Source organism: Eutrigla gurnardus, assembly GCF_963514095.1.
Source record: "Eutrigla gurnardus genome assembly, chromosome: 22".
Classification (NCBI taxonomy): domain Eukaryota; kingdom Metazoa; phylum Chordata; class Actinopteri; order Perciformes; family Triglidae; genus Eutrigla; species Eutrigla gurnardus.
Window position 1 is genome coordinate 14889822 of NC_139933.1, and position 27167 is coordinate 14916988.

General features: G+C 43.8%; 1 protein-coding gene across 12 annotated transcripts in view; it reads right to left on the reverse strand.

Moving 5' to 3' along the window:
* Positions 1-18119, reverse strand: part of rnf213b (ring finger protein 213b) — a 39884-nt gene extending 21765 nt beyond the window's left edge. For 2 of the 12 annotated variants that reach the window (XM_084039456.1, XM_084039452.1), the window contains exons 1-25: positions 18048-18119; positions 17163-17300; positions 12328-12579; positions 11333-12204; positions 11091-11246; positions 10072-10241; positions 9693-9979; positions 9364-9614; positions 7824-8030; positions 7335-7548; positions 7205-7251; positions 6965-7130; positions 6727-6882; positions 6025-6123; positions 5787-5915; positions 5493-5658; positions 5229-5396; positions 4970-5119; positions 3378-4009; positions 3016-3175; positions 2708-2925; positions 2484-2627; positions 2231-2383; positions 475-1813; positions 74-258 (exon numbers count right to left, since the gene is read on the reverse strand). In XM_084039456.1, coding sequence (XP_083895582.1) covers positions 74-258; positions 475-1813; positions 2231-2383; positions 2484-2627; positions 2708-2925; positions 3016-3175; positions 3378-4009; positions 4970-5119; positions 5229-5396; positions 5493-5658; positions 5787-5915; positions 6025-6123; positions 6727-6882; positions 6965-7130; positions 7205-7251; positions 7335-7548; positions 7824-8030; positions 9364-9614; positions 9693-9979; positions 10072-10241; positions 11091-11246; positions 11333-12204; positions 12328-12579; positions 17163-17252 — 6411 coding nt within the window. In that variant the 5' untranslated portion in view covers positions 17253-17300; positions 18048-18119. Of the gene's footprint in view, positions 1-73; positions 259-474; positions 1814-2230; positions 2384-2483; positions 2628-2707; positions 2926-3015; positions 3176-3377; positions 4010-4969; positions 5120-5228; positions 5397-5492; positions 5659-5786; positions 5916-6024; positions 6124-6726; positions 6883-6964; positions 7131-7204; positions 7252-7334; positions 7549-7823; positions 8031-9363; positions 9615-9692; positions 9980-10071; positions 10242-11090; positions 11247-11332; positions 12247-12300; positions 12580-17162; positions 17301-18047 lie in introns of those variants that run through there. The other 10 variants (XM_084039458.1, XM_084039463.1, XM_084039461.1 and 7 more) reach the window with 10 other exon arrangements.
* Positions 18120-27167: the final 9048 nt, after the last annotated feature.

A 27167-nucleotide genomic window follows, 5' to 3' on the forward strand; every position in this document is an offset into this window, starting at 1 on the left:
AACAAGAAGACTCAAGTACAACAACCAACAACAGAGATCAGTGAAAGTCCAAGTTAAATGCTTCCATACTCACTCCAGCCGTGTCAATGTGCAGGAGAACAGGGTCCTGGTCTCTCAAGGGTTCCAGTTTCTCCGATAGACTCTTAATCAAAGAGTCAATATCAACGCATGGCTCAATCAGTCTCATCCTGATATGTTCTGCTCTGGGAGATTTCTGCTGGAACTTCTCAAATAAACGATCGACATAAAGAGATTTCCCTGTTGATAAGACAAAAACATGTAATCTGTCAGGGACATTTTTAATGAATCAATATACATGTTGTAACTGAAAGCCCCCTTCTTTAACTTAATATTGTAATGTTTTCAAGTGACAGCATTTAACAAAACAACGCAGTTTTTGAAAACGATTTCTATTCTTTACCACCATTGTATGATCATTTTTCGTAATGGCATGCCAGTAAGGGTCACCCTTACCTACTGCAGGGCGTACCGATGACACCATCCAGACTGAGAGCTGATCTGGAGAAACCTGTGCAACAGGGTTTTGTGGGAGCATGTTTTGTTTGAAGTGGTGATGTAGATATTTTCTGGCTTTCTCAGCCGTTAGAGTCACGCTAGCCTGTACTTTGTCATTGCTGAAGAAAGAGGGCACATATCTGTGTTGGTGCCCAACTGGACTGACTATCATGAGGCGATAATGCGGGTTGGCAGTTCTCTCAAGGCCCTCAAAGAAGTCCCCCAAGGCCACACTGACATCGTATCCCAGGAGCCCTGGATTGACGAGAGTGTATATCTTCTGCCAGTCCTTTCCGGATCCTTGGCCGAGAGCTCGGCGTAGAAAGATCTCCACATCTTCCTCTGTGGTTTCCTCCCTGCAGACTAGAACCTCGTCGGTAGATGGAAGAGGCTGCTCGGGACTTTGCATGTAAAAAGATATGACGGTGATGAAAACTTCTGCACTGGGACAGAGCACAAGATTAGGCTTCCCCTCCTGGAGAACCGGTGAAAGGTTCCTGATCGTGTGCTGCTGGTCCATGTCAGAGAGGCAGGAGAGGAAGTGGGCCAGAGACGAGATGTCCAAGTGCTCATCGAGGTACTGTGGCATGTCATCCTTGAAGTTACACCAGAGTTTTTCAAGACTGTCCTCATCGCACTTCCTGGTGCCATCGGTTTGTCCAAGTCGTGAGCCTCCAGCAGCGTCATCGTCGCATTTTATGATGCCTTCATCCTCTGAGCAAAGCTCCATCAAATCAGGAGCCTCGTCCATTTCCTCTTCAGCGTCTCCTGGCGAAGCTTGCATCAAGTCCATCGAAGGATCCAACACCAATTGGTCTTCGATGTCAAACTCCACATCTTTCAGTTCATCATGCTTTGAGGTCGCACTTGCTGCTTTATGGTAAGCTATTCTGACATCAGTTAGAGTGCACTGAGGCTTTATGGGAAAAAGTAAAAGCCATAACTGTGGAGGAACCGCCACCTGCCGTTGACACACTTTGTGTATCCAGTGGCACAGGTACACCATCTGCTCCGAGGTGTAGTGGTTCAGCAACTTGAAGTTGGTGCGCATCTCGCTTATGAAGGAGCGCCATTCCTTTTCGCAGCCATCCATGGATTTGGCCAGCTCATGCAGCTGCTGCGTCACCTCGCCGTTGTACGCCATCTCTTTACCCCGCAGGGACGAGAAGGTGGCTCTGATGCACGGTTGCTGTTGTGGGCAGCACTGGACCTCGGCCTGCCAATCCCTGAACAGCATGTTGCCGGATGTTTGCATTTGAAGAAGGGTGTTGCCCAGTCGCTGAACTCCTTCGAAAACCTGCAGCGCATGTGGACAAGAGAATAGGGATTTATTCAGTTAATCTCGAATAGATCATTAACACACTTTTCGATCATTTTACACACTAGGGGTGTTTTTTTTCCTGTTTTTGTGTCTTGGGTACTTTCACACAAAATGGGAATAATATTTTTTTTTTTAGTTTTTAAGTGTGTTACAGATATTGGGACTCGAGACTCTAGACTCGAAAGCGGGACAATCGTGGACAAACCAAGAAGTCTGATCACCTTACAATAAAGTTATGGCTTAATATCACCAAATATACACCCTGTGCTACTATATAATTCAATTTCATCACTTAAAAACATAAAATAATCTGTTGGAGCAAGAGATAACTCAAGGTGCTCAGTAGTCCAAACATCCCCAACGTAACCCAAAGTTACACCAAATGCCGCCGACCTCGGTGAACCTGTTGACTTGCTCTCGGCCGTGCTCCCCTTTGGACGACATGAGCATGAGTTTGTTCTGCAGCTCCAGCAGCTCCTCCAGCTTGTAGCTCTTCTCCTCTGCATCCTTCTTCACCGTGACCTGCACCATACTTTGTAAACATCTCTGCAGGCAAGACGCAAGAAAATATGTAAATATCTTAAATGATTAAGATGAACTGGGTCAGCGAGGCCGTACATCCTGGTATGTTTGATCTATCGCTGACCTTCTCTGTGTTGCGGTGAGACCATCCAATGTTATAAACTCCGTGAGCGTTGATAGAAGAAGCCAGGGAGAGGGAGGACTGTTCCACGGAGCCGTGGGTCTCCTTCAGGGCCTTCAGCCAGCTCAGCAAGCGGGTCGACTCTCTCTGGAAAACGGAGATGCGTCATGATCTGCTACAGAAAAAGGGCTTCTGGTTCTACCTACAAGTACGGGGGAGGTTTATACCAATTTGTCCGGTAGCTTCTCGTCTCTGTTTTGGGTGTCCCACACCTGCTGAGCACACTTCATGAACTTTTCAAAGCCGGCCCCAGGGGGGAGGGAGTAGAGCAGAGGTGCGTAACCCATCACCGCATCGTGGAAACAGGCCACCTGGTCGATCTCGGCATCGTTCTCTCCAGCAGATATGGACGCCAGGTCCACATACACCTTCACATCGCTCATATCTGTTGAGTTGGCATAGAGGTGAGCAGGCAAAAAACAACCTAAAGACAATTAATGTTTTTGCATTTACGTGGAGATTTCTTCCCCCTCACTTTTTAGGTTCTCTTTGACCCAGGTGACCAGAGTCTGGCTCGCTAGAAACTCTTCCAGGCAGGCGGTGTGCTGCCTGGTGACGGAAGAGAGTTGGCGTTTGGCACGAAGCAGATCGTCACTGAGGGACCCAAGGGCCCTCTGCTTAAAGGTGTCTTCTTCCTGTGGAGGAGCCGTGCATACAACTCAAATACTTTTTCTTCAAAAGAAAACCAAGTGAAATAGTGCGACAGATTTACAAATGTAATCATTATGCAGCTGTGTGTAATATTTAAAAAATGTCACTTTTCCCCACCTGCTATTCATTTATATAATGTTTGAAATGTCCTTAAATCAAAATGTAATAAATCAACAAGACGTTTACCAGTTGGCTGAGTGTGTCGATTTCTGTGAGGTTCCCAGAAAGCTTCATCCTTTCAGCTATTCTCAGCAACGCGCTGGCTGCAGCCGCGGCCTCGTGGAGCTGTCGGTACTCCTGGATCTGAGCCATTCTCGGCTCCACCCATTTCCCCTCAGGTCCGATCTGTCCGGACTCACAGGCTGTCTCGTGCATCAGACTCAGCTCCCTCTCCATCAGCTTCCCGTCACCCTGGTCGCCAGACTTCACCAAAACCTGATCGACCTCCCTGAAAGTGATGTCTGCATTTGCGATGCTGACACCGAGCTGACAGAACTCCGCCAGCAGCGGCTGCCAGATGTTTTCGTAGATCTCTGTTAAGGTGACCGGAACAGGGCCTGAGCAGGTTTGGCTCGTCAACGCCAGATACGCAGCCCTCTCCACCCAGGAAGACAGAATCAGGTTGCTGTGACTCAGTTTGTGCATCTCGCGGGCCATTTTGAGGATGTTCAAACTGGTGTTACTCCAGAGGAACTGGGAGGGGCCCGCCTTCGCCAGCTTCCCCTCAGCATCAAAGGGCTGAACGAGCACCAGTTTGTTCAGGCTCACATTCTGGAGGTCTGCATTGAGCTGCGTCTCGAGAGCCGACATCTCAGGAACTGTTTAAATGAGGAGCATGTTACTGATGAAGACGTACGATAAATCCACAACACATAACGCAACTGTTGGCTAAAGATCTTTGATTTAAAGGGCCGGAGTTTAGCTTTTCAGAGGATCTATGAGCAGACATGGAATATAAAATTCATAAGTACTGTATATGATCACCTGAAACTAAAGCCTAAGTTAGACTTTCTGAAAGGACAGTCGCTAACAAATAAAAAATAACATTTAACATTCAACTTTGTGTTTTCCTGATACAACAGAGCAGAGTTTGCAGTAGGAATGTTAATAATGAACTGTTTAACCTGCTATCAGTTTAACAATTAAATTAATTAAAATAAATATTAAAGATAAAAAAGCTCAGAGGAGCAGCTTATCAATTCGAGAATAGTGCTGGTCCACCTTAAAAGTCAGTCTACCTTAAGTGAGCCGGAGCAGCCAGATTTGTTGCTAACTTTGGGGCCTAACCCCCTTCACTTTACAACAAGACAGGTTCTGTCAAATAAACTGTACCCAAAATGCACTTGCGTTATTGGTATCGGGCGTGGTAGTTTATCGAGAACCTAAGCACGGTATTGGACCTGATACCCAACAATGGTATCCCTACCATTCATATCTCCATATAGAGCAGGTCCGCTTCAGGGAGCCTGCCATATTTCTACAGTAGCCCAGAAGGGACAAAGCCAAACAAGGGCTCTCAAGAGAACTTCTCATATTTCTACGTTACCTGAAGGCCACTGTCATTCTGTGAAACTGTGGAAACATGAGTCGCAGAATGCAAAACCGGGGTAACGCCACCTGTCCAACGTTGCTACTGAAGCAGTGTTATTATGGTATGGTGACACCATGGTTCTGGAGCAGACGGGTATTCAGTTGGTTTAAATCTGCAGCCACATTGCTAGATGCCGCCAAACCCTACACACTGGCCGTTTAACTAAATTGAAGTTGTACTCGTTTACCTGTGATGCTGTCTGTAACCTTGGCTACCATCTTTATTAGTGTTTCCATCTGCCGTTTCCGCTGCATGAAAGAGTTTAATTCCTTCTCTCGCTGAGCGAAAACAGCATCTGCACTGACAGGAACCGTCTCACATTTGGTGTTTTTCTTGTCTGTGGAAGACACGATACAGCTTTTATTAATTAGCACAGTTTTTCCCCCCAATAAGGGGCTATTTAAAGCAGGAATCATTGTAGGCTTAACGCTTGTTACGGTTCTTACACTGCTGATGAAGACTCTTAAACTGCTTGGTATACTTCAGGCAGGTCTGTAGGTGTCCCAGGGGGACGTGTCCCTGGACCAGAGACTCCACCAGAGACTGCAGCACAGTCACACAGCTGTGGACCACCTGCCCTGCAGTGTCATCCACCTGGATCGACTTCCACTCAGCTGGACCACAACAATGGCATTAGAAAGTTAGAAAAACAGAGAAAATAAGAAAAAGAAAATACAGAGATGTATGAGGTGAATAAAGAGATAAGGTACTGTGAGAGAGCAGGGGGTTCATGGCGGACTGTGGGTCCAGCAGCTGGACAACCGGCCGGTCTCTGAACCGTGCAGCTGATTCAATCAAAACAGCAGACAGGACGACATCAGGGGGGTTCTTCACCCTAGAGATGAGACTCTGCATCAGGTCTCCCTCCTGCTCTCTCTGAAAACATAAACGTAGGATAATTTATTCATTTGTTCTTTTAACATAATAATGATGTGAAATGTAGCTACAATTTATGAGTCTAAAAGAACCAAGAGCTCAGGCCACAGGATAAAGTCCAGCTGTACCTGGCAGATTGTCTTGATGGCAGACTGACTCAGCTCGTGGAAACAGGTCTGTACGACGTCGCCGCTCCTCCTGATGGCCGCCACGGACGAGTCGAGGCAGCAGAGCAGCACTTGGTCCTCCTCACTCGCCTGCCGGGAAAACATCATTACATTAGATCATCCAGGTTTGAGCCTCAGATGTCACTGAAACAATTCAAAAAGTGTCTTTTCTACATTTGATCAATAGACGCTCGCTGACCTGGTAGATCCTCTTCTTCAGGTCTTTCTGCAGGCTCCGCCTCCAACGGGACGAAACCTCCTCAAGAGAGCATTCCACCTTCAGCAGCGCATCCCACATCTGAGGAGAAATTTAAGTGCATCAACAAATCTATACATTTGGTGTCCTCGGGGGCCACGATACATTTAATTAGTAAAACAATCCTGAAATACAAAAACAGTGTTTTACTTTCAGTGTGTCAGATTTGGCGACATCTAGCTGTGAGTTTACAGAATGCAACCAACTGAAACTTCGTGTGACAAGTAGGAGGACGACGTGAAACTCGTATTCACTCCAGGACCACCGTTATTTCAGATCAAATAGATAAATTGTTGATGCACCGACAAATATTGAGAAGCATATCGTCAATATTTGTAAGGCTATAGAGACATTTTAGAATATTTGATGAGCACGGATTAGCAGGATTAATGATCATTTGACTACTGAAAGTATTTATCATGACACTGAATTCTTTGGTTGACGTAATTTGTTTGTTATGGCATCTCTTTTCTTTTTTTTTACGTTTTTATGCTTTTTTTAACTTTTTGCTGTTTTTTTACATCTGTTTTATGTGTCGAGATGACATCAGGATGCACCTTGTCGAAGAGATTCTTAATCTTGTTGAGATTGTCTTAGTTAAATAATAATAAATGAGAAGGACTGATTCTCCGTTGAACCGCGTACCTCGATTTCCTTCGGATAGTTGAGAAAGTTTACCGCCGTCGTCGTTACGAGGGGTTTTTGCAGCAGTTCGTCTCTCCACTCAGTTATTCGCTGCTCTGTAGTTTGGAGGTCGTCCAACAATTTCTGCTTCAGGGGTTCAAACTCTTCGTCTGAGGACTGAAAGGCACAAAAAGTAACAAAGTGAATTAAAGTTGTTCAGTAGCGAAGCGGTCGGAGGACACGACGAAGAGACGACTACCTCGCTTCTCAGTTTGGCCTCCAACATCTCGGCCATCTTCACCAGCAGCCGGTAGGACAGGACCGCCGACTCGTACCACGGGACGAGTCGCACGAGTTGGCACGTGCTGCTCACCAGACCGACGCTGCTCAGGAAGGCCGGCTTGACGTTTCCACATTCGATCATTCTACAGACACGAAGCAAAGAGGTTACACAAGAGAAGGAGGACCGCCGTGCATCAGTGTTTTCAGACGTCCTTACCGGTCCTTCTCTTGGTCCACCTGCAGCAGGATTCGGCTCAGCGTTTTCTGCATATATAGAACATTTTAACGATGAAACAAGTTATTTTAAATGCTAAATATCTTATTTGTTTACGTTCGTTTTTTTCTACCTTCACAATCTCCTGTGGTCTGTTGAGATCGCTCGACTCGCCACATTTTTTCAGCCGGTACAACAGACTCTGGATCAGGTGTTCGGCAGGGATTCCCGTCAGTTCAGAAAATTCAGGGAGATCCTCGAACGGAACCAGAGCCGACCAGCTGATCAGGAGCAACGGTGACTCTTTTGCCTCAGGTAAGTGCGTCTGGATCAGACTCAGCATTCTCCTGTGGAGCAGCAACGTGTTATTTAAAGGGGAACGTCACCGTCACCTGGCTCCAGATCAGCCAATAGTAAAATTAACTTGCAACAGCAGGGCTATGCTATGCACATTCCTAAAAAAAAAACATGTAATATTTTGCATTAAAATATCCATATTTTAACCTTAATCCATCAAGCAAACTACTAAATACCCAGAATTGTTGATTTCAGCTGAAACAAAATGGTTTGGGGTTTCTTAATGATGCACTTTTTTTTAAGGTAAAGAAAGAGTCGAACTCACTTCCTTTTGTCAGGCTGGTTCTGCATTTTCTCCCTGAACCTGCAGAAATAGACCGCTTCTAGTCCGGACCAGTTCTCCTCCTCCACAGCTGGACCCACTTTCTGAGCCTCGGCTCCCGGCTGCCGGAGTCTGAGGAGCAGAGGAACCAGCAGCACCATCTCCGACACCGTGTACTGCAAACAGTGGTTCATCAGACCCACCAGGACGCTGACGGGGCGACACGGGCAGAGAACATGTCACACACATGGTCATACACCAGGTCATACACCGGGTCATACACCAGGTCATACACCGGGTCATACACCAGGTCATACACCGGGTCACACACCAGGTCACAAACCAGGTCATACACCAGGTCACACACCAGGTCATACACCAAGTCATACACTCGGTCATTCACCAGGTCACACACTTGGTCATACACCAGGTCATACACCAGGTCACACACTTGGTCATACACCAGGTCACACACTTGGTCATACACCAAGTCATACACCAGGTCATTCACCAGGTCACACACTTGGTCATACACCAGGTCATACACCAGGTCACACACTTGGTCATACACCAGGTCATACACCAGGTCATACACCAGGTCATACACCAGGTCATACACCAGGTCATACACCAGGTCACACACTTGGTCATACACCAAGTCATACACCAGGTCACACACTTGGTCATACACCAAGTCATACACCAGGTCACACACTTGGTCATACACCAAGTCATACACCAGGTCATTCACCAGGTCACACACTTGGTCATACACCAGGTCATACACCAGGTCACACACTTGGTCATACACCAGGTCATACACCAGGTCATACACCAGGTCACACACCAGGTCATACACCGGGTCATACACCGGGTCATACACCAGGTCACACACATGGTCATACACCAGGCCACACACCAGGTCATACACCAGGTCATACATCAGGTCACACACCAGGTCATACATCAGGTCACACACCAGGTCATACACCAGGTCATACACATGGCCATTCACCAGGTCACACACCAGGTCACACACATGGTCACACACCAGGTCACACACCAGGTCACACAACAGGTCACACACCAGGTCATACACCAGGTCACACACCAGGTCACACAACAGGTCACACACCAGGTCATACACCGGTTCATACACCAGGTCATACACCAGGTCATTCACCAGGTCACACACCAGGTCACACACCAGGTCACACACCAGGTCATACACCAGGTCACACACCAGGTCACACACCAGGTCACACACCAGGTCATACACCAGGTCATACACCAGGTCACACACCAGGTCACACACCAGGTCATACACCAGGTCATACACCAGGTCACACACCAGGTTAGAAACCAGGTCACACTCCAGGTCATACACCAGGTCATACACCAGGTCATACACCAGGTCATACACCAGGTCACACTCCAGGTCATACACAAGGTCACACTCCAGGTCATACACCAGGTCACACTCCAGGTCATACACCAGGTCACACTCCAGGTCATACACCAGGTCATACACCAGGTAACTTACTATTGTGGCTGTTGGAAAGAACTGAGCAAAGAGTCCAGGTTTTCCTTGTCCATCGTGGCCCCCGAGGACACCAGGAGACACAGATCAGCCCAGCCTTTCCCCCCAAGGTTGATGTTACAACGTCTGCTGACCAGGAACACACTCAGGCCCCGGACCAGAGGACTGGTGCCCCTCCAGCTGCCTGCTGGGAGCTTCTCGTTCGGCTCTCCTTTCAACATCTGAACCAAAGCCTCTTCAATCAGGTCTGACGTCTTCGAATAGAAAGAAACATTTGGTTACTGGTGGAACACCGGACGTCTTATCAGACGATTGCTTCCTGTTGCACCGACCTTGACCATGGGGGGTCGTGATTGGTCCGGGAATGCCATCCTCTCGTGTGCAGAACCGAGACTCCTCCTGAAATGGTCCAAGCTGTAGCAGAAGCTCTCGGTGCTCTGTTTGTCCGCCGGGGTCCACTTCTGGAAGATCCGGGTCAGCAGGTGGGTCGCCGAGGCCTGCCAGGCGTCCGAGACCTCGACACCACTCGACTGCTGCAAGCCGAGCACTCGAAGGCCACTTTGCCAAATACCTCTCTGCATGTTCAGACGAGGGATGAAGCCTTCGTAAAGGTGCAGCTCTAAAGGAAACACAGGTGGATTGTGTTTAAGGCTCGGGACGACGGAAGTGGGTCCCCATGCTGGAGCCAAATGGTGAATTGTTTATTGTTACCTTTAATGTTCTGGTCCAAAGGAATTTGAATGTCTCTGGTGGTAATTTCAGTTATTTCTTTTTTTCGCTGTTTTACTCCATACCAGTAAGTCCACCATCCTCCCCTCTCCAAGTGCCTTTCTTCAACCGGGAAACTTGCTTCGACCAGATATCCTCCATGTTTTAGTCCACTACACAAAGAAATAGCGAACATTTGTTTTAATGACTTGTGATAAAATATCAATACACAACATTATGTCAGAAAATTCTGAAAGACAAAGAAAATCTTTCATTTCAGCAAAAAATGACAATACCACATTGCAAATAAACTTTGTTAAACCCGATCCCAGTAAGGCAAGTGCATTGTGGGTACAGTTTATTTGACAGTTCAACAGTCGTTGTTGATAAGCCAGCTGATAATTAAAGAGAAGGGGGTTAGCACTGAAGTTAGCAACAACTTTAACTGCTCAGGAACACTTAAGGTGGACTGACTTTTAAGGTGGACTAGCAAGTCCTGATTTAAATAAATAAATACTTACCAATACTTACCATAATCAGTAAAATGTAGTTTACTTCTTAAAATATCAAGGTACATTTCCGGCTGATAATTTCCGATTACAGAAACATTCACACATTTAGGTGGAATTAACAGGCGATCTCAATCTTTTCATTCAGGAATTTATCTCCGATCGGGATAAAAAAAAAACAATCAATAAGTCGATTGTGGTGAATTTCTATTATCCAAATAATCTTAAATATCCTTTAAAAATAAAATTAAACACTTTCCCCCTCCTTTATTGATGCAGGGAGACCTTTTAATTTGTGATCATATTATTTAATTCAATTACATTTTATCACAACAAAAGTTTTAAGATTTGCCAGAATATTTCTGACATGAAATTTTCGTATCGTGAGACTATGAAAGAAATTCAGCAAATTGATGTGGTGACCGATGTTTCCATTACACTTATAAAACAACAATGTAAAACCCTCCAATGAAAACCGAGAATCCGACCTTAAACGCGATGATCGATACTCACACAAAGTGTGTCATGTTTAAGGGCAAACTGCCTCCTTCATAACACAGAACCAGCGTGTCGTGGTCTTGGGTGAAGCGGAACTTTTTGTCCAGCACAGCGTAGATGTGAATGGTGAACGTGGGAACGGAAGGCGGCGCTCTCACTGGGCTTCGATCACTGCAGGGAAGAGAAGAAGAAGACGTACGTTTACGATCAGAGGGTGAACCGCGGTATTTTGATGGCGCTCTGAATGTCGGCCTCACCGTGTGCTTTGGGGGGTCTTTGTGCGTTTATCAGGTCTGGAGGCCTCCACGCCAGACCGTTTCTCAGCCCCGTCCTGCCCAGACACAGCTTTGGCGTAAGACTTTGGTGTGGCACCTTGGGAGTCTCCGGGACCACCTGAGCCTCCTGCAGGGGGGTCCTCCTCTTTCTGCTTGGCCTCCTTCTCAGGGCGCCGATCTTTGGCTGAGTCTGAAGTCGCCCCGTCATCATTTGGATTTTTATTTTGTGTGAACGGAGCCTGAACAGAGCCTCGCCGTTTGGGTCCGGGTGTTCGTTTGTCTCGCTTTTCCCTCGTCATGACATCATCCTTTGTCTCAGGTCTAGTCTTATCGTTGTGTGTGTCATCTCGCTTTGCGTCGGCGATGTCCGTCTGAGTTTCCTCGTCACTCTGGAAAACAAGCGGCGTTTGTGTGAATTTGTTTGCACCTTGGGGTCTCCTTGTTTGAGTCTGAACTTCCACCATCTTGGCGTCCTGGTGGCGTCGCTCCTCCACGGCCTGAACTCTCTCCTCCATGGCCTGAAATCTCTCCTCCATGGACTGAACTCTCTCCTCCATGGCCTGAAATCTCTCCTCCACAGCCTGAACCTGAACGCTCTTCTCCACAGACTGTAGCAGAACGCTCTCCTCCACCGCATGAACGCTCTCCTCCACAGCCTGAACCTGAACTCTCTCCTCCACAGCCTGAACCTGAATGCTCTTCTCCACAGCCTGTACCTGAACACTCTCCTCCACCACCTGAACGCTCTCCTCCACAACCTGAACTCTCTCCTCCACAGCCTGAACCTGAACTCTCTCCTCCACAGCCTGAACTCTCTCCTCCACCACCTGAACGCTCTCCTCCACAACCTGTACCTGAACTCTCTCCTCCACCGCCTGAACGCTCTCCTCCACAACCTGTACCTGAACTCTCTCCTCCACCGCCTGAACGCTCTCCTCCACAACCTGTACCTGAACTCTCTCCTCCATCGCCTGAACGCTCTCCTCCACAGCCTGAACTCTCTCCTCCACTTCAGGATAAAGCTGTGGTGCTTCTTTGGTAAAATTCCCCCGCATTTGGCTGCTCGTTGTCTCCACGACCTCCATCTCGTCTTTTTCAGTTTCTTCACTTTTCACATCGTCGTCTCCTTTGACGCTCGAGATGCTCCGTTTCCGTCTCCTCCTCTGATTTCTCTTTTTCCTTTTCTCTTTGTCTGAGGCCTTCCCGCCGTCGTCGCCTGCTCCTTGTTCCTGAAATGCACATTAAAAGTTGAGAAGGTCATCTTCTCCACGCCAGAAGAAGCGCAGGTTTACATCTCGAAGAATATCTCCACACAGGGGGCTTCTCGCAGTGAGTGACTGTTAGGACAAGGAATATATTCTGGAGTCATAGAGACATTTATTATAACTTTACAAGTACTGTTCTCAGTCTGCTGAAAAGCTAAACTTTACCTTGAATTTACAGTTCTACCACCAGCTTTGTTGTCATATGGCAGACCACTCAAAACAATCTGTTTATTTAATTATTTTACTCTTCTTTTCTATTTACCAATCTTATTCGCTTACATTTATGGTTCATTTAATTTAAATACTACTGAGTGCTACAATCGTTGCCTTTTTGTTCTGGGGCTCTTAGTGGAGTGTTTAGTGTTAACCCAGTATACTTATGAGGGGACTAAGCCTAGGGTTAGGAGAGGCTAGAGCGACCTGGGTGTTCATACAGGTCAGCTTAGGGTTTCAAGGCCTTTTTTTAATTATTTTTGGTTTAAATGAGAAACGCTCACATGCTTGTATGTTTTTCACAACAACCATTATTGTAGTGGGGACATGTATTTTTCTTGAGCTAGTCCAGCTGGTCACACAGCTATGCATCTGCGCACCATATAAAGATAACAACAATAAACTCTCAGGGCTTAGGCTCGACAAGATTCATTAGTTGGAATATCAAAGGGATCCAACATCCTATCAAGCGCAATAGGGTTTTCACACGCCTGAAAACATTAGGTTCGGACATCATGTACCTCCAAGAGACACACCTCCGAAATAATGAATATGATAAATTGAAGAAAAACTGGATTGGGCAGGTATTTCATTCAGATTATGGTGACAGATCTAGAGGGGCTGCGATACTGATTAGAAGAGGTCTGCCTTTCACGCCAGTTAATATTATACCAGATAACAAGGGTCAATTCATCATAGTAACAGGAAAGCTGTATGGTAACTTGGTGGCACTTGTCAATCTTTATGGCCCCAACTGGGATAACCCTCAGTTTTTCTCTAGCCTTATGGGAAAACTCCCAGACCCTAATTCACATTTGTTGATAATGGGGGGAGACTTTAATTGCACTTTACAGCCAGCTTTGGATAAATCTAATCCTAAACAAAATAAGAATGTGTCCAAATCAGGTGCACTACTTTCATGCAATCTTATAAACTATATGATCCTTGGAGACACACCAACCAGTTTTAGACAGTTTTCTTTTTTTTCGCCAGTTCACCTCTCGTATACAAGAATCGACTTTTTCCTTATTGATTATAGGACAATGTCCTTTGTAGCTGATAGCAGGTACCATAGTATCACAATTTCTGATCACTGCCCTGTCCAGTTGGACATGTCATTTCCAGACAGTTCTGTCCCCCAGCGTTCATGGCAACTTGACCCGCTACTATTAAAGCAACCATCATTTGAAAAATGTATCTCTGACCAAATAGACTTTTTTCTCCTGACAAACAGTACCCCAGGAATGCCATATGCTACCATATGGGAGTCACTTAAGGCATATCTCAGGGGTCAGATTATCTCATATGCAACTCATAAGAAAAAAGAACGCAATAAACGCCTCAGGGAGTTGAACCAACAAATATTGAATATAGACAATCAATTGGCCCACAACTCTACACCTGAACTTTTTAAGGGACGGTTATTGCTACAAACAGAATTTGACAACCTTTCTATAAGACAGACTGAACGGATGATGTTAAAAACAAGACAAACATATTATGAACATGGTGAGAGAGCAGGGAAGTTACTTTGTCATCAACTTAAACAAACAATGGCACAAAGCGCAATTCCTGAAATCCGTGTTTCACCAGACTCGACTTCTTCACACCCACAAACCATTAATGATCGTTTTAAAGCATATTATACTGAACTTTACAGATCACAGACATCTGCGAACGCTACGGACACTGAGAATTTTTTAGACAGCCTAACTCTACCACAAGTTTCCGCGGAGGACAGAGACATGCTTGATGCCCATATAACAACCGAGGAGATAATACAGGCAATAAAATCCATGCAAAATAGAAAAACACCGGGTCCGGATGGATTTCCCGTAGAATTTTATAAGGTATTTGTTTCCAAGCTGGCACCTTTTTTACGTTTATTGTTTCAGGAAATCACTTCAGACGGGAAACTTCCTCCCACCATGACACAGGCTACTATATCAGTTTTGTTGAAGAAAGGTAGGGACCCATTGGACTGTGGCTTATATCGTCCGATCAGCCTACTGTGCTGTGATTATAAGATTCTCACAAAAGTTTTATCACGTCGCTTAGAAACAGTGATACCAAAAATTATTGATTCTGATCAAACAGGCTTTATACCAGGGAGACAATCATTCTATAATATGAGGCGTTTGTTCAATGTGCTCTATTCGACCCACTCAGCCCGGCAGGCGGAGGTTGTACTCTCACTCGATGCAGAGAAGGCCTTTGACCGGGTTGAGTGGGAGTAACTATTTACGGTACTTGATAAATTTGGATTTGGTCCTGCTTTTACCTCGTTGGTTAGGATATTATATGCATCGCCAACGGCCTCAGTGCGCACAAATTCCATCAGATCTGATTACTTTAGGCTACATAGAGGTACACGGCAGGGATGCTCACCATTTTTATTCGATCTAGCCATCGAACCACTGGCTACATCCTTGAGAATGCAACAGTGCATTACGGGTATCACCAGAAATGACACCGTGCATAAAGTTTCATTGTATGCAGATGACCTTTTATTATATATATCAAACCCAGTGGAATCAATCCCCAAACTTATACACACACTACAACAATTTGGAACACTATCAGGCTACAGTCTTAACCTAACAAAAAGTTTGCTCTTCCCCATAAATCAACTAGCTAAACATAGCGACTATAGCGGCTTCCCATTCAAATTAGAACAACAGGCTTTCACGTATTTGGGCATAAACGTTACACGGTCATATAAAAACCTGTATGACCACAACTTTAAAGTTTTGTTAGAACGCACCAAACAGGATTTTCTTAAATGGTCAGCTCTCCCTATTACACTAGCGGGCCGAGTTAACACAATCAACATGACAGTGCTACCAAGGTTTTTATATTTGTTTCAGATGATCCCGATTCTATTAACTAAATCATGGTTTAAACAATTGAATAGTCATATCACTAGTTTTATCTGGGGCACCTCCTCCCCACGAATTAAAAGAACTTCATCAGAGATGCCCAAGAGCGCGGGGGGACTGGGCCTGCCTAATTTCCTATTTTATTACTGGGCAGCAAATATCTCCAAATTGAATTACTGGATCTCGATGCACGAAAACAAGACGGGACCAGTGTGGGTCCCAATGGAACTCGAATCTAGTTTGCCACTTTCGCCAGTCTCCATCCTAAGCAGCTCCCTGCCCAGTAATTTAAGTCTTCAACACCTGGGGACAGTAATAGCCATCTTTGGGACAACACCCTCAGAGGAACACTTTACTACCTTACAGATGAATGCCATAGCGTTTCTAACGCTGATGGCACGGAGATTGATTCTTATGCAGTGGAAGTCGGTAAGACCTCCGTCATTCAAACACTGGGTTAAGGAGGTCCTCTCTATGATTCCACTGGAGAAGTTGAGATATAGCCACAACGGCAGCAAAGACAGATTTATTAAAACCTGGACTCCCTTTATAGAGTTTATTGAAAGCATATCTTTCACTTAACATCACTCTGGCGTGCCAGCCTTTGTACATTTAGAATGACCAGCTGGATCCGTGTAGTGGATTAGAATGTCCCCATCATGTCATTTATACGGGATTGTAAGTGATATATGTGTTTGTACATGTATGAGTATGAATATTTGTGTGTGCGTGTGTATTTGCGTGAATATGAGCGTGTTCATGTATCTGTGTGCACACGTAGGAACACATGAATGCTTTTCTTTAGTACATATACTATGTGAGATTACATTAATAAGAAGATATTGCATTTTATTTTTTTTTTATTATTTTTTTTTTTTATGTTTATTTATTCATTTCTATATATATATATATATATATATATATACACATTTTTCTTTTTTTGGCCTTATGGGAGTAGGTGGGCGGGGTTGATGTGTTGTTTTGTGTTTTGAAAAAAGTCTATAAATAAAGTGCTTAAAAAAAAAAAAAAAAAAAAAAAAAGGAGTTGAGAAGGTCATTTGGAAAAACCACAGAGATTTTGACTTTGAACAAATCCCCAAACCGAACAAGTCCCGCCCCTTCATTCAGACGTCTGTTCAAACCCCCAGAACGAGTGCTCGAGGTCGGCAGAGTGCTGCAATCAGGAAGTAAGCAGCATTGACAGACAGGCAGGCCGTCCATTTATTTTCTACGGCCCAACTTTTTTTGACACAGATGACAAGTTTTTTTTTTTTTGTGAGAGCATTTAATGTATTCATTGCTTTCGGTATGTTACGAGGATTTCAAGTAATATAACAGTATTTCTTAAGAAGAATCACCTACACAACCTTTAATGCAACCTTTTAATTGAGGATCACACATCTGGTTTCGATGTGTGATGGTTCAAATTCTGTCTGTAGTCTGCTGCATTTCTACCTTATTTCTTTTCCGGCGGCTTTTGCTTGCTACATCCTCCGTCTTCCCGGATTCAGCAGCGCTGTGGAGGTTTCCTGCTCCCTCCTCCATCTTTAGGGAGACTTCTCTCTGGGGCGTCCCACTTCCTGTTATCGGTCTCTGAATATAAATAAATCACATGCAGTTACATCCTCCATGTCTGCAGATTTCTTTGAGTGAATTCTATTCGATTGCATAAATTAGATGACAGTGAATAAGGGAGAGGCTCAAAGAAACTTTAGTTTCCAAGTGCATCATCTTTGTACTTTGCACAACCATAAATTACTTTAACATGTGATGCCGCTATAATAAACAAATGATGCCACAGTCTGCAATACAAATACGTGATAGGAACCTGTCAATCACCCGCTAGCCCCGCCCCTAAAGCATCCCTCTGCTTTATGTTCTGTTTTCATAGAGTTCTACACAATGCCCCCTGGTGGCCAGCAGATATAATGACAGTTTAAGGCACATCAGTTTATTTTTCCGAATCGAAGGAATATATTCGAGTTGGGGACCCCAAAAAAATTGCCATTGTCATCTTTGGCAAATACTGATCGAAGTTTTTTAACCATTGTTGTACCTTTAATGACCAAAACAATGAATCAAATAAGACTGAGAAAATAATCGACGTATTACTTCAATTCAATTCAGTTTATGTATAGTGTCATATCACAACAATAGTGATCTCAGGACACTTAAAACATCGAGTAGGACGAGAACAGGATCAGCATCTTCAAAGTCCCGACATCACCACGATCATCGAGTTACAGCGAAAACAAAATATAATCTTTACATTTTAATCGTTAGTCGAAGCCTTATTTGAAATCAGCAGATCATTTAAGACTGCGTGGTGTGTTGACTTACCTGCTCGGTCAGACAGCCTGTCAGGTAACAACCGCTGAACTGTTGAGGAAATGTTCATTTCATCAGTGCAGCCTCCGACGGTCCGTCCAAGGGAGTGCGGATAAATTCCTCCGCAGCTCTACGGCCAGCGGTTATTTTGCATCTAAACTGTCCCCGTTAGTTAGTAAAACAAACGACTCGACGTGTTTACCGTGTTTAAAAGGATTCTGTTTAAAATATCACCAGCTCATCAACTGATTTGAAGGTGTTTCGCTCTCGATTAACTGACTCATTTGTTGACGGTCCCTAAAGCGGAAGAATCCTCGTTTCAGTTTCGTTTCTTTCAGAAAGTCAGCGAACAAGAAACTTATCAGGTGTTGTCCAACCGCCAGTGAAACCTTTGAAAAACGGGGATTTGAATAGTTTTTTTGTGATTTGGCGCGTTGGATTATTGTTGTTTATAACAGTAAATAAAACCTAAATATAACAGATAAATATAACCAAATTTAACCGGAATAAAATAGTGGTGATAATGAACTTGGCACAACTTTATTAACATATTTAAAACTATTTTATATGCACTAACAGATATATTCTACATATTTGACAGTAAATATTATTGTTATTTTCTTTTTATATTCTGTGTTCATGTTTCTCGACTTTTGCTTAGTTGTTATATTTTTTACTTTCTCCTACCATGTTTATTGTTATGAACCAAAACACCAAGGAAATAACAATAAACATGAATTTTATTTTGATTCTATATTTTAGAAAAAATATTTATTTATTATTTGAGAGCTGTTTACCGATTTCATCAATTATAATGATATAATAATAATAATAATAATAATAATAATAATAATATCAACAATAATACTCATAATAGCTGCACACATGGACTGTGTAAAAATGCATTGTTAGGGATTAAACTATTCAGCATATAATATATAACTGTTTCACTTTAACCAACCACAACATCAATATAAAAAGGGGCCATTTTTTGCATAATGAGTACTTTTACTATTAATACTTAAGTGTACCTCAGTAACAGTTTATTGCAGCATGGAGTCTCTGTTCACAGTAAATGAAACATCGCTGCTAGTAGGAAATACTTGATCATTAAGGATTTTTTTAAATGGGTTTATCAGAATCAGATCTGTCTTGAAAAATATTTTGATTTTGAAGAAACAGACTGCATTGGTAGTGTGGTAGCGACCTGTTAATCAGCAGGTAGCCCCGCCCCTAAAGCATCCCCTGCTTTCTGGTCTGGTGGACTCTAAATGGACCATAATGTACTAAATGGACATCATGCTGGATTGAAGAAGACTTGAAACTAGAGATTGACACCATAAACTCACGTTTACAATGTTTACTGAGATAATACATCAAGAGAAGTGGGGTAATTTTCTCATAGACATCTATACAATCTGAGAAGAGTTGCCCCCTTGTGGCCAGCAGAGAGAATGACAGTTTATGAACCATCAGCTTTTACTTCACTTCTTAGAACTGGAGGTTTCCCCCAGTTTGAAGTCAAATTGCTTACGTGTAGCTGCAGCAACCAAAATACCCTTTCAACCCCAAAGTTGACCCAAAGAAGGAAAATATTCATATTTGCACAAGTCTATGGACTAAACCCAGAGTCAGAATCCTGTCCATTTATGAAAACATTTCTCATGCTGCGGAACTACCTGATGGTAGAATATACTACTGATGCCTCTATATGACCTAGATCATTAAAGCAAACCATCAGTGAGAAGATTGTCTATTTCTGTAGAGATATTCTAAATGTGTGTCATTGGTACCGGCGTTATCAGAAGTTATTCATGCAGGTTCACCAAAAACTCCCTCAGTTCAGACTCCACTTGGCCTCCAGCAAAAACCAGCCCAAAGCAGGCAGACCCAGATTTGGCTTCTCTACAGCCTTCGACCTGCGACTCCTGGGTGTCCACACCAGGCTCCTGGACCAGGCCGTATTGCTGGGCCCGCCAGAGGGAAGGGAGACACGGGAGAACCACAACCAGGACTTAGCGGGACAGACTGATAGACCTTGCTGCAGTAAAATTACAGGTTTTCTGAAGGTAAGCTGGTGCTAGGAAACACTATGGCTTTTGTTCACATTGGAGCGCCAAAATAAACACAAAATAAAGTTCCTTGGAGAAGCTGAAGAAGTGTTTTGAAGGAGAGAGAAGGGCATTAATATGTTGTGGTTGACTTCATGTCTAGACTAGGAGTGCACATCTCTCCTGTGACACAATCAGGCCTGATTGGGTTCCAGGTGTCATCAATGACTTTAATTAGTGCAGAGCTCATGTGGAGCATCACTATAAATCCAGAGGAGTCACTCCTCACAGCACAGAGCTTCTGGCTACAACCTCCACAGGCTGCTGTTTCAAGTCCAACATGGTGTCTGGGATGTCTTTGAGGTGAGTTGAGTGGGTCCATGCAGTATTGTAAGTGGTTGTTTGAGTTTGATTTAACTTTTTGGTGGAAATGACTTCATGTCTCTGTCTTCCAGGGTTTCTTGGATCTGTCTGCTGCTGTTTAGCAGTGGTGCTTGTTTCCCTGCTAAAGGATGTGAGTTTCCCCTTCTTTGTCACAGACTATGTATTGGATGCACAAGTTCATTCTCAACTTAAATCTGTCCATCCAGTTACTGGCACTGGGAAGAAGGCTCCTAGCTCTGTTGGTGGCACCAGTGGAAACTTCAACATGGGCTCAGGTGGTATGGCAGCAGCCCCAGCCTATCAGGCCTCTCCAGCATACTATGGGGCTTCTCCAGCATATCCTGCTGCAGGTAACACTGCTGCAACCTTCAACTATGGTTACAACTCTCATCCTAATACCAACATTTACTCTGCAACAAAAGGTGGTAAGTCTCCCAGACTTTTGTCTCGGCTCTCCTGTATACAACTTTTTTTTTTTTTTTTTTTTTTTTTAAAAGAGGGAAAAAAAACAAGCTAAAGTGGATTACTTGAAACACAAACTACTTCTTGCAATGTCTTTTTCATTCCAGACTTTTATATGCCTTTTTATACTTTACACAAACCTTCCTGACACATTCTCCTTGACTCTTGCGTTCAGGTCAGAACCCAGCAGCCCCTGGAGGAGGTGCTGATCCTTCATTCTACAACCCAACATTTGGTGTTTATGCTGCTCCTGAATCCTCCAATACCGTTTATGGTGCTGGTTCTCCACCTGGCCTGCCGTGGGCCAGCATGCCTGCAGCGGGAGAGTACTCCTCGTTTCCTGGTCCTGCGTCCTATGACTTCTGGCGGTCTCCTGGCAAGACGCAGCAGAGCGCGAGTAAGACGTCCCCTCTGCCGCCCTCATTCTACATCATCCAGTCAAAAGATGACTACTGGCGATTCCGAGAATTCCTTTCCCACAGCAACTACTCCCCAGAATACCCTGAACCACCAGTCTCTGTCTCCAAGGCTGTCAATTCCCCAGGCAAGACTGCACCAGTGACTGGGTCCAAAGGAGGCATCAAGGTCTAAGGTATATTGTGGGAAATGCAATCTTGGCTGTTGTCTTGCTGTTCACCATGAATAATTTACCTTTTTTCTTTGTGTTGCAGGAGACTTGACAGAGCTTCAGCCTTGTGGAACTGTTTACAGTTAATAAATACAATCCTAAAATTATTGTCTCTGTCTTAAAATAACTTTAAATGCAGAAGACATCTGCATGTGTCTCTAAAATGCTCTAGACTGGAATTTTATTTAGCACTTGAGGAGCTGTCATCTTCATCTCTGGCTCTTTAAACCTTTACTTTAATCCCAAACTCGTTTTCCTCCAAAAAAACACACCAAAAATAAAACCTACCGCACTCAACTATACATTTTCCTGTTGTGTGAAAATGCCAATTAAAATGAGTTTATTTTAATGGCTTTGTATACATCGCAAAGTAATTATACATGACCCTATAGGCTGCACTACATAATATTGGCCTGTTTAATAAACACTTTGATATATGTAATAGGGGTTCCTCCATGTCACTATCAGCCTTGGGGGTCCTTGGCCTGGAAACGTTGAAGACCTCTGCTCAATAGTGTTGGGTTTGGGGATGCAGTGCTTCATTCTTCATGGTTTGGTCCCTGAGCCTGTTATCATGGGGAGGTGCTGTCTCCACTGAGTTGTCACAGGACATTAAGCACCACAAACACAAGTTGGACCACCATTATTATATTTGTTATTGATCACAGATCATCCAGAGTATTTAAGTGATGTATTAGTTTCACTGCATGCTTTTGTGTCCAAAATAAAGGGTGTTAATGCTTGCCTGTTTTTCACCTCTTCTCTTCCAACACCTATGGGGAAGTAGCAGATGTGTCAAAATGGTGGGATTTTACTTTTGTGTGTCAGGTGAGTGGATCGTCTGAGATGAAATGGAGCAAACAGCCTGGCTGTTTTTAAAAGATGTAGTTTTTATGTCACCGAGCACTTCATTGGACTTAAAATACTGTGAGGAACTTTTAACTGGTAATGAAACAGTCTCAGTTTAACACTGATGACTCTACATGACCTGCAATCACTAAACGAAGCCATCAGTGAGAAGATTTCAGAAGAAAATCATGCAGGTTCACCAACAACCCCCTAAGTTCAGACTCCACTTGGCCTCCAGCAGCAACGTGCACATCTCTCCTGTGACACAATCAGGCCTGATTGGGTTCCAGGTGTCATCAATGACTTTAATTAGTGCAGAGCTCGTGTGGAGCATCACTATAAATCCAGAGGAGCCACTCCTCACAGCACAGAGCTTCTGGCTACAACCTCCACAGGCTGCTGCTGTTTCAAGTCCAACATGGTGTCTGGGATGTCTTTGAGGTGAGTTGAGTGGGTCCATGCAGTATTGTAAATGGTTGTTTGAGTTTGATTTAACTTTTTGTTGGAAATGACTTCATGTCTCTGTCTTCCAGGGTTTCTTGGATCTGTCTGCTGCTGTTTAGCAGTGGTGCTTGTTTCCCTACTAAAGGATGTGAGTTTCCCCTTCTTTGTCACAGACTGTATTGGATGCACAAGTTCATTCTCGACTTAAATCTGTCCATCCAGTTACCGGCACTGGGAAGAAGGCTCCTAGCTCTGTTGGTGGCACCAGTGGAAACTTCAACATGGGCTCAGGTGGTATGGCAGCAGCCCCAGCCTATCGGGCCTCTCCAGCATACTATGGGGCTTCTCCAGCAAATCCTGCTGCAGGTAACACTGCTACAACCTTCAACTATGGTTACAACTCTCATCCCAATACCAACATTTACTCTGCAACAAAAGGTGGTGAGTCTCCCAGACTTCTGTCTCTGCTCTCCTGTATACAGTCTAAAAAAACAAGCTGAAGTGGATTACTTGGAAAAACAAACTACTTCTTGCAATGTCTTTTCATTCCAGACTTTTATTGGTATGCCTTTTTATACTTTACACAAACCTTCCTGACATTCTCCTTGACTCTTGTGTTTCAGGTCAGAACCCAGCAGCCCCTGGAGGAGGTGCTGATCCTTCATTCTACAACCCAACATTTGGTGTTTATGCTGCTCCTGAATCCTCCAATACCGGTTATGGTGCTGGTTCTCCAGCTGGCCTGCCGTGGGCCAGCATGCCTGCAGCGGGAGAGTACTCCTCGTTTTCTGGTCCTGCGTTCCCAAACTTCAGCTTCTTGGGGTCTGATGGCAAGACACAGCAGAGCGCGAGTAAGACGTCCCCTCTGCCGCCCTCATTCTACATCATCCAGTCAAAAGATCGCTACCGGCGATTCCGAGAATTCCTTTCCCACAGCAACTACTCCCCAGAATACCCTGAACCACCAGTCTCTGTCTCCAAGGCTGTCAATTCCCCAGGCAAGGCTGCACCAGGGACTGGGTCCAAAGGAGGCATCAAGGTCTAAGGTATATTGTGGGAAATGCAATCTTGGCTGTTGTCTTGCTGTTCACCATGAATAATTTACCTTTTTTCTTTGTGTTGCAGGAGACTTGACGGAGCTTCAGCCTTGTGGAACTGTTTACAGTTAATAAATACAATCCTAAAATTATTGTCTCTGTCTTAAAATAACTTTAAATGCAGAAGACATCTGCATGTGTCTCTAAAATGCTCTAGACTGAATTTTATTTAGCACTTGAGGAGCTGCCACCTTCATCTCTGGCTCTTTAAACCTTTACTTTAATCCCAAACTCGTTTTCCTCAAACACACCCAAAATAAAACCTACCGCACGCAACTATACATTTTCCTGTTGTGTGACAATGCCAATTAAAATGAGTTTATTTAAATGGCTTTGTATACATCGCAAAGTAATAATACATGACCCTATAGGCTGCACTACATAATATTGGCCTGTTTAATAAACACTTTGATATATGTTAAAGAAAAGCAAATCTCCCTGCACAGCCACAGTTCCTCAGGTGCAGGTAGGTAGCAGGAGTGCGTAAAATCAATAGGAAAATCAATTAAGAAAAAATCCACTTTCCTCCCTCCGGGTGCACCTAACCCCACTCTGGCCACATTTAGTAAATTAGTGGAAAGAGATATTGAAACTGTTGTAAAATCGAAAAACAATGTCAAGAATTACATCAGTTTTGTGGAAAGAAAGGCCTTAAATGAACTACAAAATGATTTGAAAATTGTGATTAAACCAGCTGATAAGGGAGGGGCTGTGGTTGTACAAAACACCAAGGACTATATAACTGAGGCCTTTAGGCAACTTGGAGATGTTTCGTTTTACAGACAGTTACCACATAATCCAGTGGAAACCTTCATAGAGGAGAGAGACTCTATCTTGAATAGAGCTCTGGAGGACCAGTGGATTACTAAAAAACAATTTGAGTTTTTGCAAATACAACACCCGATGACTCCTGTCTTCTATCTATTGCCCAAAATACACAACGATTGTTGAATCCACCGAGCAGACCTATTGTAGCAAGTAAGAACTCGCTGTCTGAACCTCTAAGCCAATTTGTGGATTTCTTTATTAAAGACATTGTAAAGACTTTACCATCATATGTGGCAGATACCAGGGATGTCCTAAACCTTTTGACTAACATCTCTATGCCTCACAACTCATTCTTGGTCCCCTTTGATGTTGAAGCCCTATACACCAACATCCCGCATGAAGGTGGATTAGAGGCCATGGACTTCTATTTGGAACCTAAAAAAGATGTTCTCCCTTTTGAATTGCTCATGATGTTGACCAAGTTTACACTGAAATCAAATTATTTTATGTTCGATAAAAAATATTTTTTGCAGTCTCAAGGCACCAGCATGGGGTCTCCCTTTGCTCCCAACTATGCAAATTTGTACATGGGATTGTGGGAGGAAAGGCACATATTCAATAATAACCCGTTTGCTGATAAAATGTTGTTCTTTCGCAGATTCATTGATGACATCATTATGGTATTCACAGGTAGTGAGGATGAGCTTGAGGCATTTAATGTTTTTTTGAATGAAACCTATCCTAACTTAAAATTTACTATGGAATACAGTCGTGAAACCATTCATTTCTTGGATCTTCTCATCTCAGTGAATGAGAACAGGAGTTTGGATACATCGATCTATCGTAAAAGCACTGACAGAAATACAGTTTTACATGCTGAAAGTTTCCACCCTGATCACCTCATCAACAACATCCCTTATGGACAATTTATCAGGTTGAGAAGAATTTGTAACAACGAAGGGGACTATCACGCTAAGGCACAAGAAATGGCTGAACGATTTCTACAGAGGGGATATGATAAATCTATGATTGACAGTGCTATGGCAAAAGCCAACAGAAGAGATAGAGAAGAATTATTAAATCCTCCTACGACACAGTATGAAAACGTAAATGTAAATACCACGACCTATGTTTCTGAGTATTCCACAGTATCGAGACAAGTCAAACAGATCATCACTAAACACTGGAAACTACTTGAATGTGACCCCAGCTTGAATCATCTATCCTCGTCCAGACCACGCTTTTGCCATAAGAGAGGTAGAAACATAAGGGACATGGTGGTCAGTTCTATGTACATGGAACCCACACAAACCAATTGGCTGTCCCAGCAAGTTTATGGCAACTATAGATGTGGCAAATGTGCGCATTGCGCCAACACATGTGATACTAAATCATTTAATCATTTAATCATCCCCACTCAGGAAAGAAATACAAAATAAAATAATTTATTAATTGCCTTTCCACCCATGTTGTTTATGTGTTGATCTGCCCCTGTGGGCTTATGTATGTTGGCCAAACGAAACGCAACTTAAAATTGCGCATAGCAGAACATAAAGCGGCCATCAGAAATAACAACCTGGATACGCCATCGCCAAACACTACCAAGATAAAAATCACGGCTCTGCTGCCTCCCTCAGGTTCATTGGCATTGAAAAAATAAAACCTAACCCAAGAGGAGGTAACATTATAAAACAACTACTGAGAAGAGAGGCTTTTTGGATAAACGAACTCTCCACTGTCGAGCTGTATGGTATGAATGACTCACAGGACTTGAGCTGTTTTCTTTGAACTTGATTGTTACATTTATTGTTGTGGTGTGATACATTGTACCCGCTGGGTGATTGTGATTACGTTGCGCAACTCATAACTTGGCTTTCTATTATATTATTGTATTCTATTGTATGTGATGGGTGTATTGCTTCCCTTTTTGATTTATTTGATTTATTTGAGTGTTGCTATATTGTACATATACATCATATGATAATCACGAGTGTTGTTTTAAAACTTTGTTGCCATCTGTTGATGGTTTGGGTCATGTGACCGAAGGTACATGAACACACCCAGCAACGCCAGAGGCGAACCTGACGACGCTGAAAGCGAAACGCGTTGTTCATAATAAAAGTACATCAGCAGAGTCTTATCAGTGTGCGGTGGCCGTCTTTTCCTATTGACTATGATATATGTAATAGGGGTTCCTCCTCCATGTCACTATCAGCCTTGGGGGTCCTTGGCCTGGAAACGTTGAAGACCTCTGCTCAATAGTGTTGGGTTTGGAGATGCAGTGCTTCATTCTTCATGGTTTGGTCCCTGAACCTGTTATCATAGGGAGGTGCCGTCTCCACTGAGTTGTCACAGAGGACATTAAGCACCACAAACACAAGTTGGACCACCATTATTCTTATATTTCTGTTATTAATCACAGACCATCCAGAGTATTTAAATGATGTAT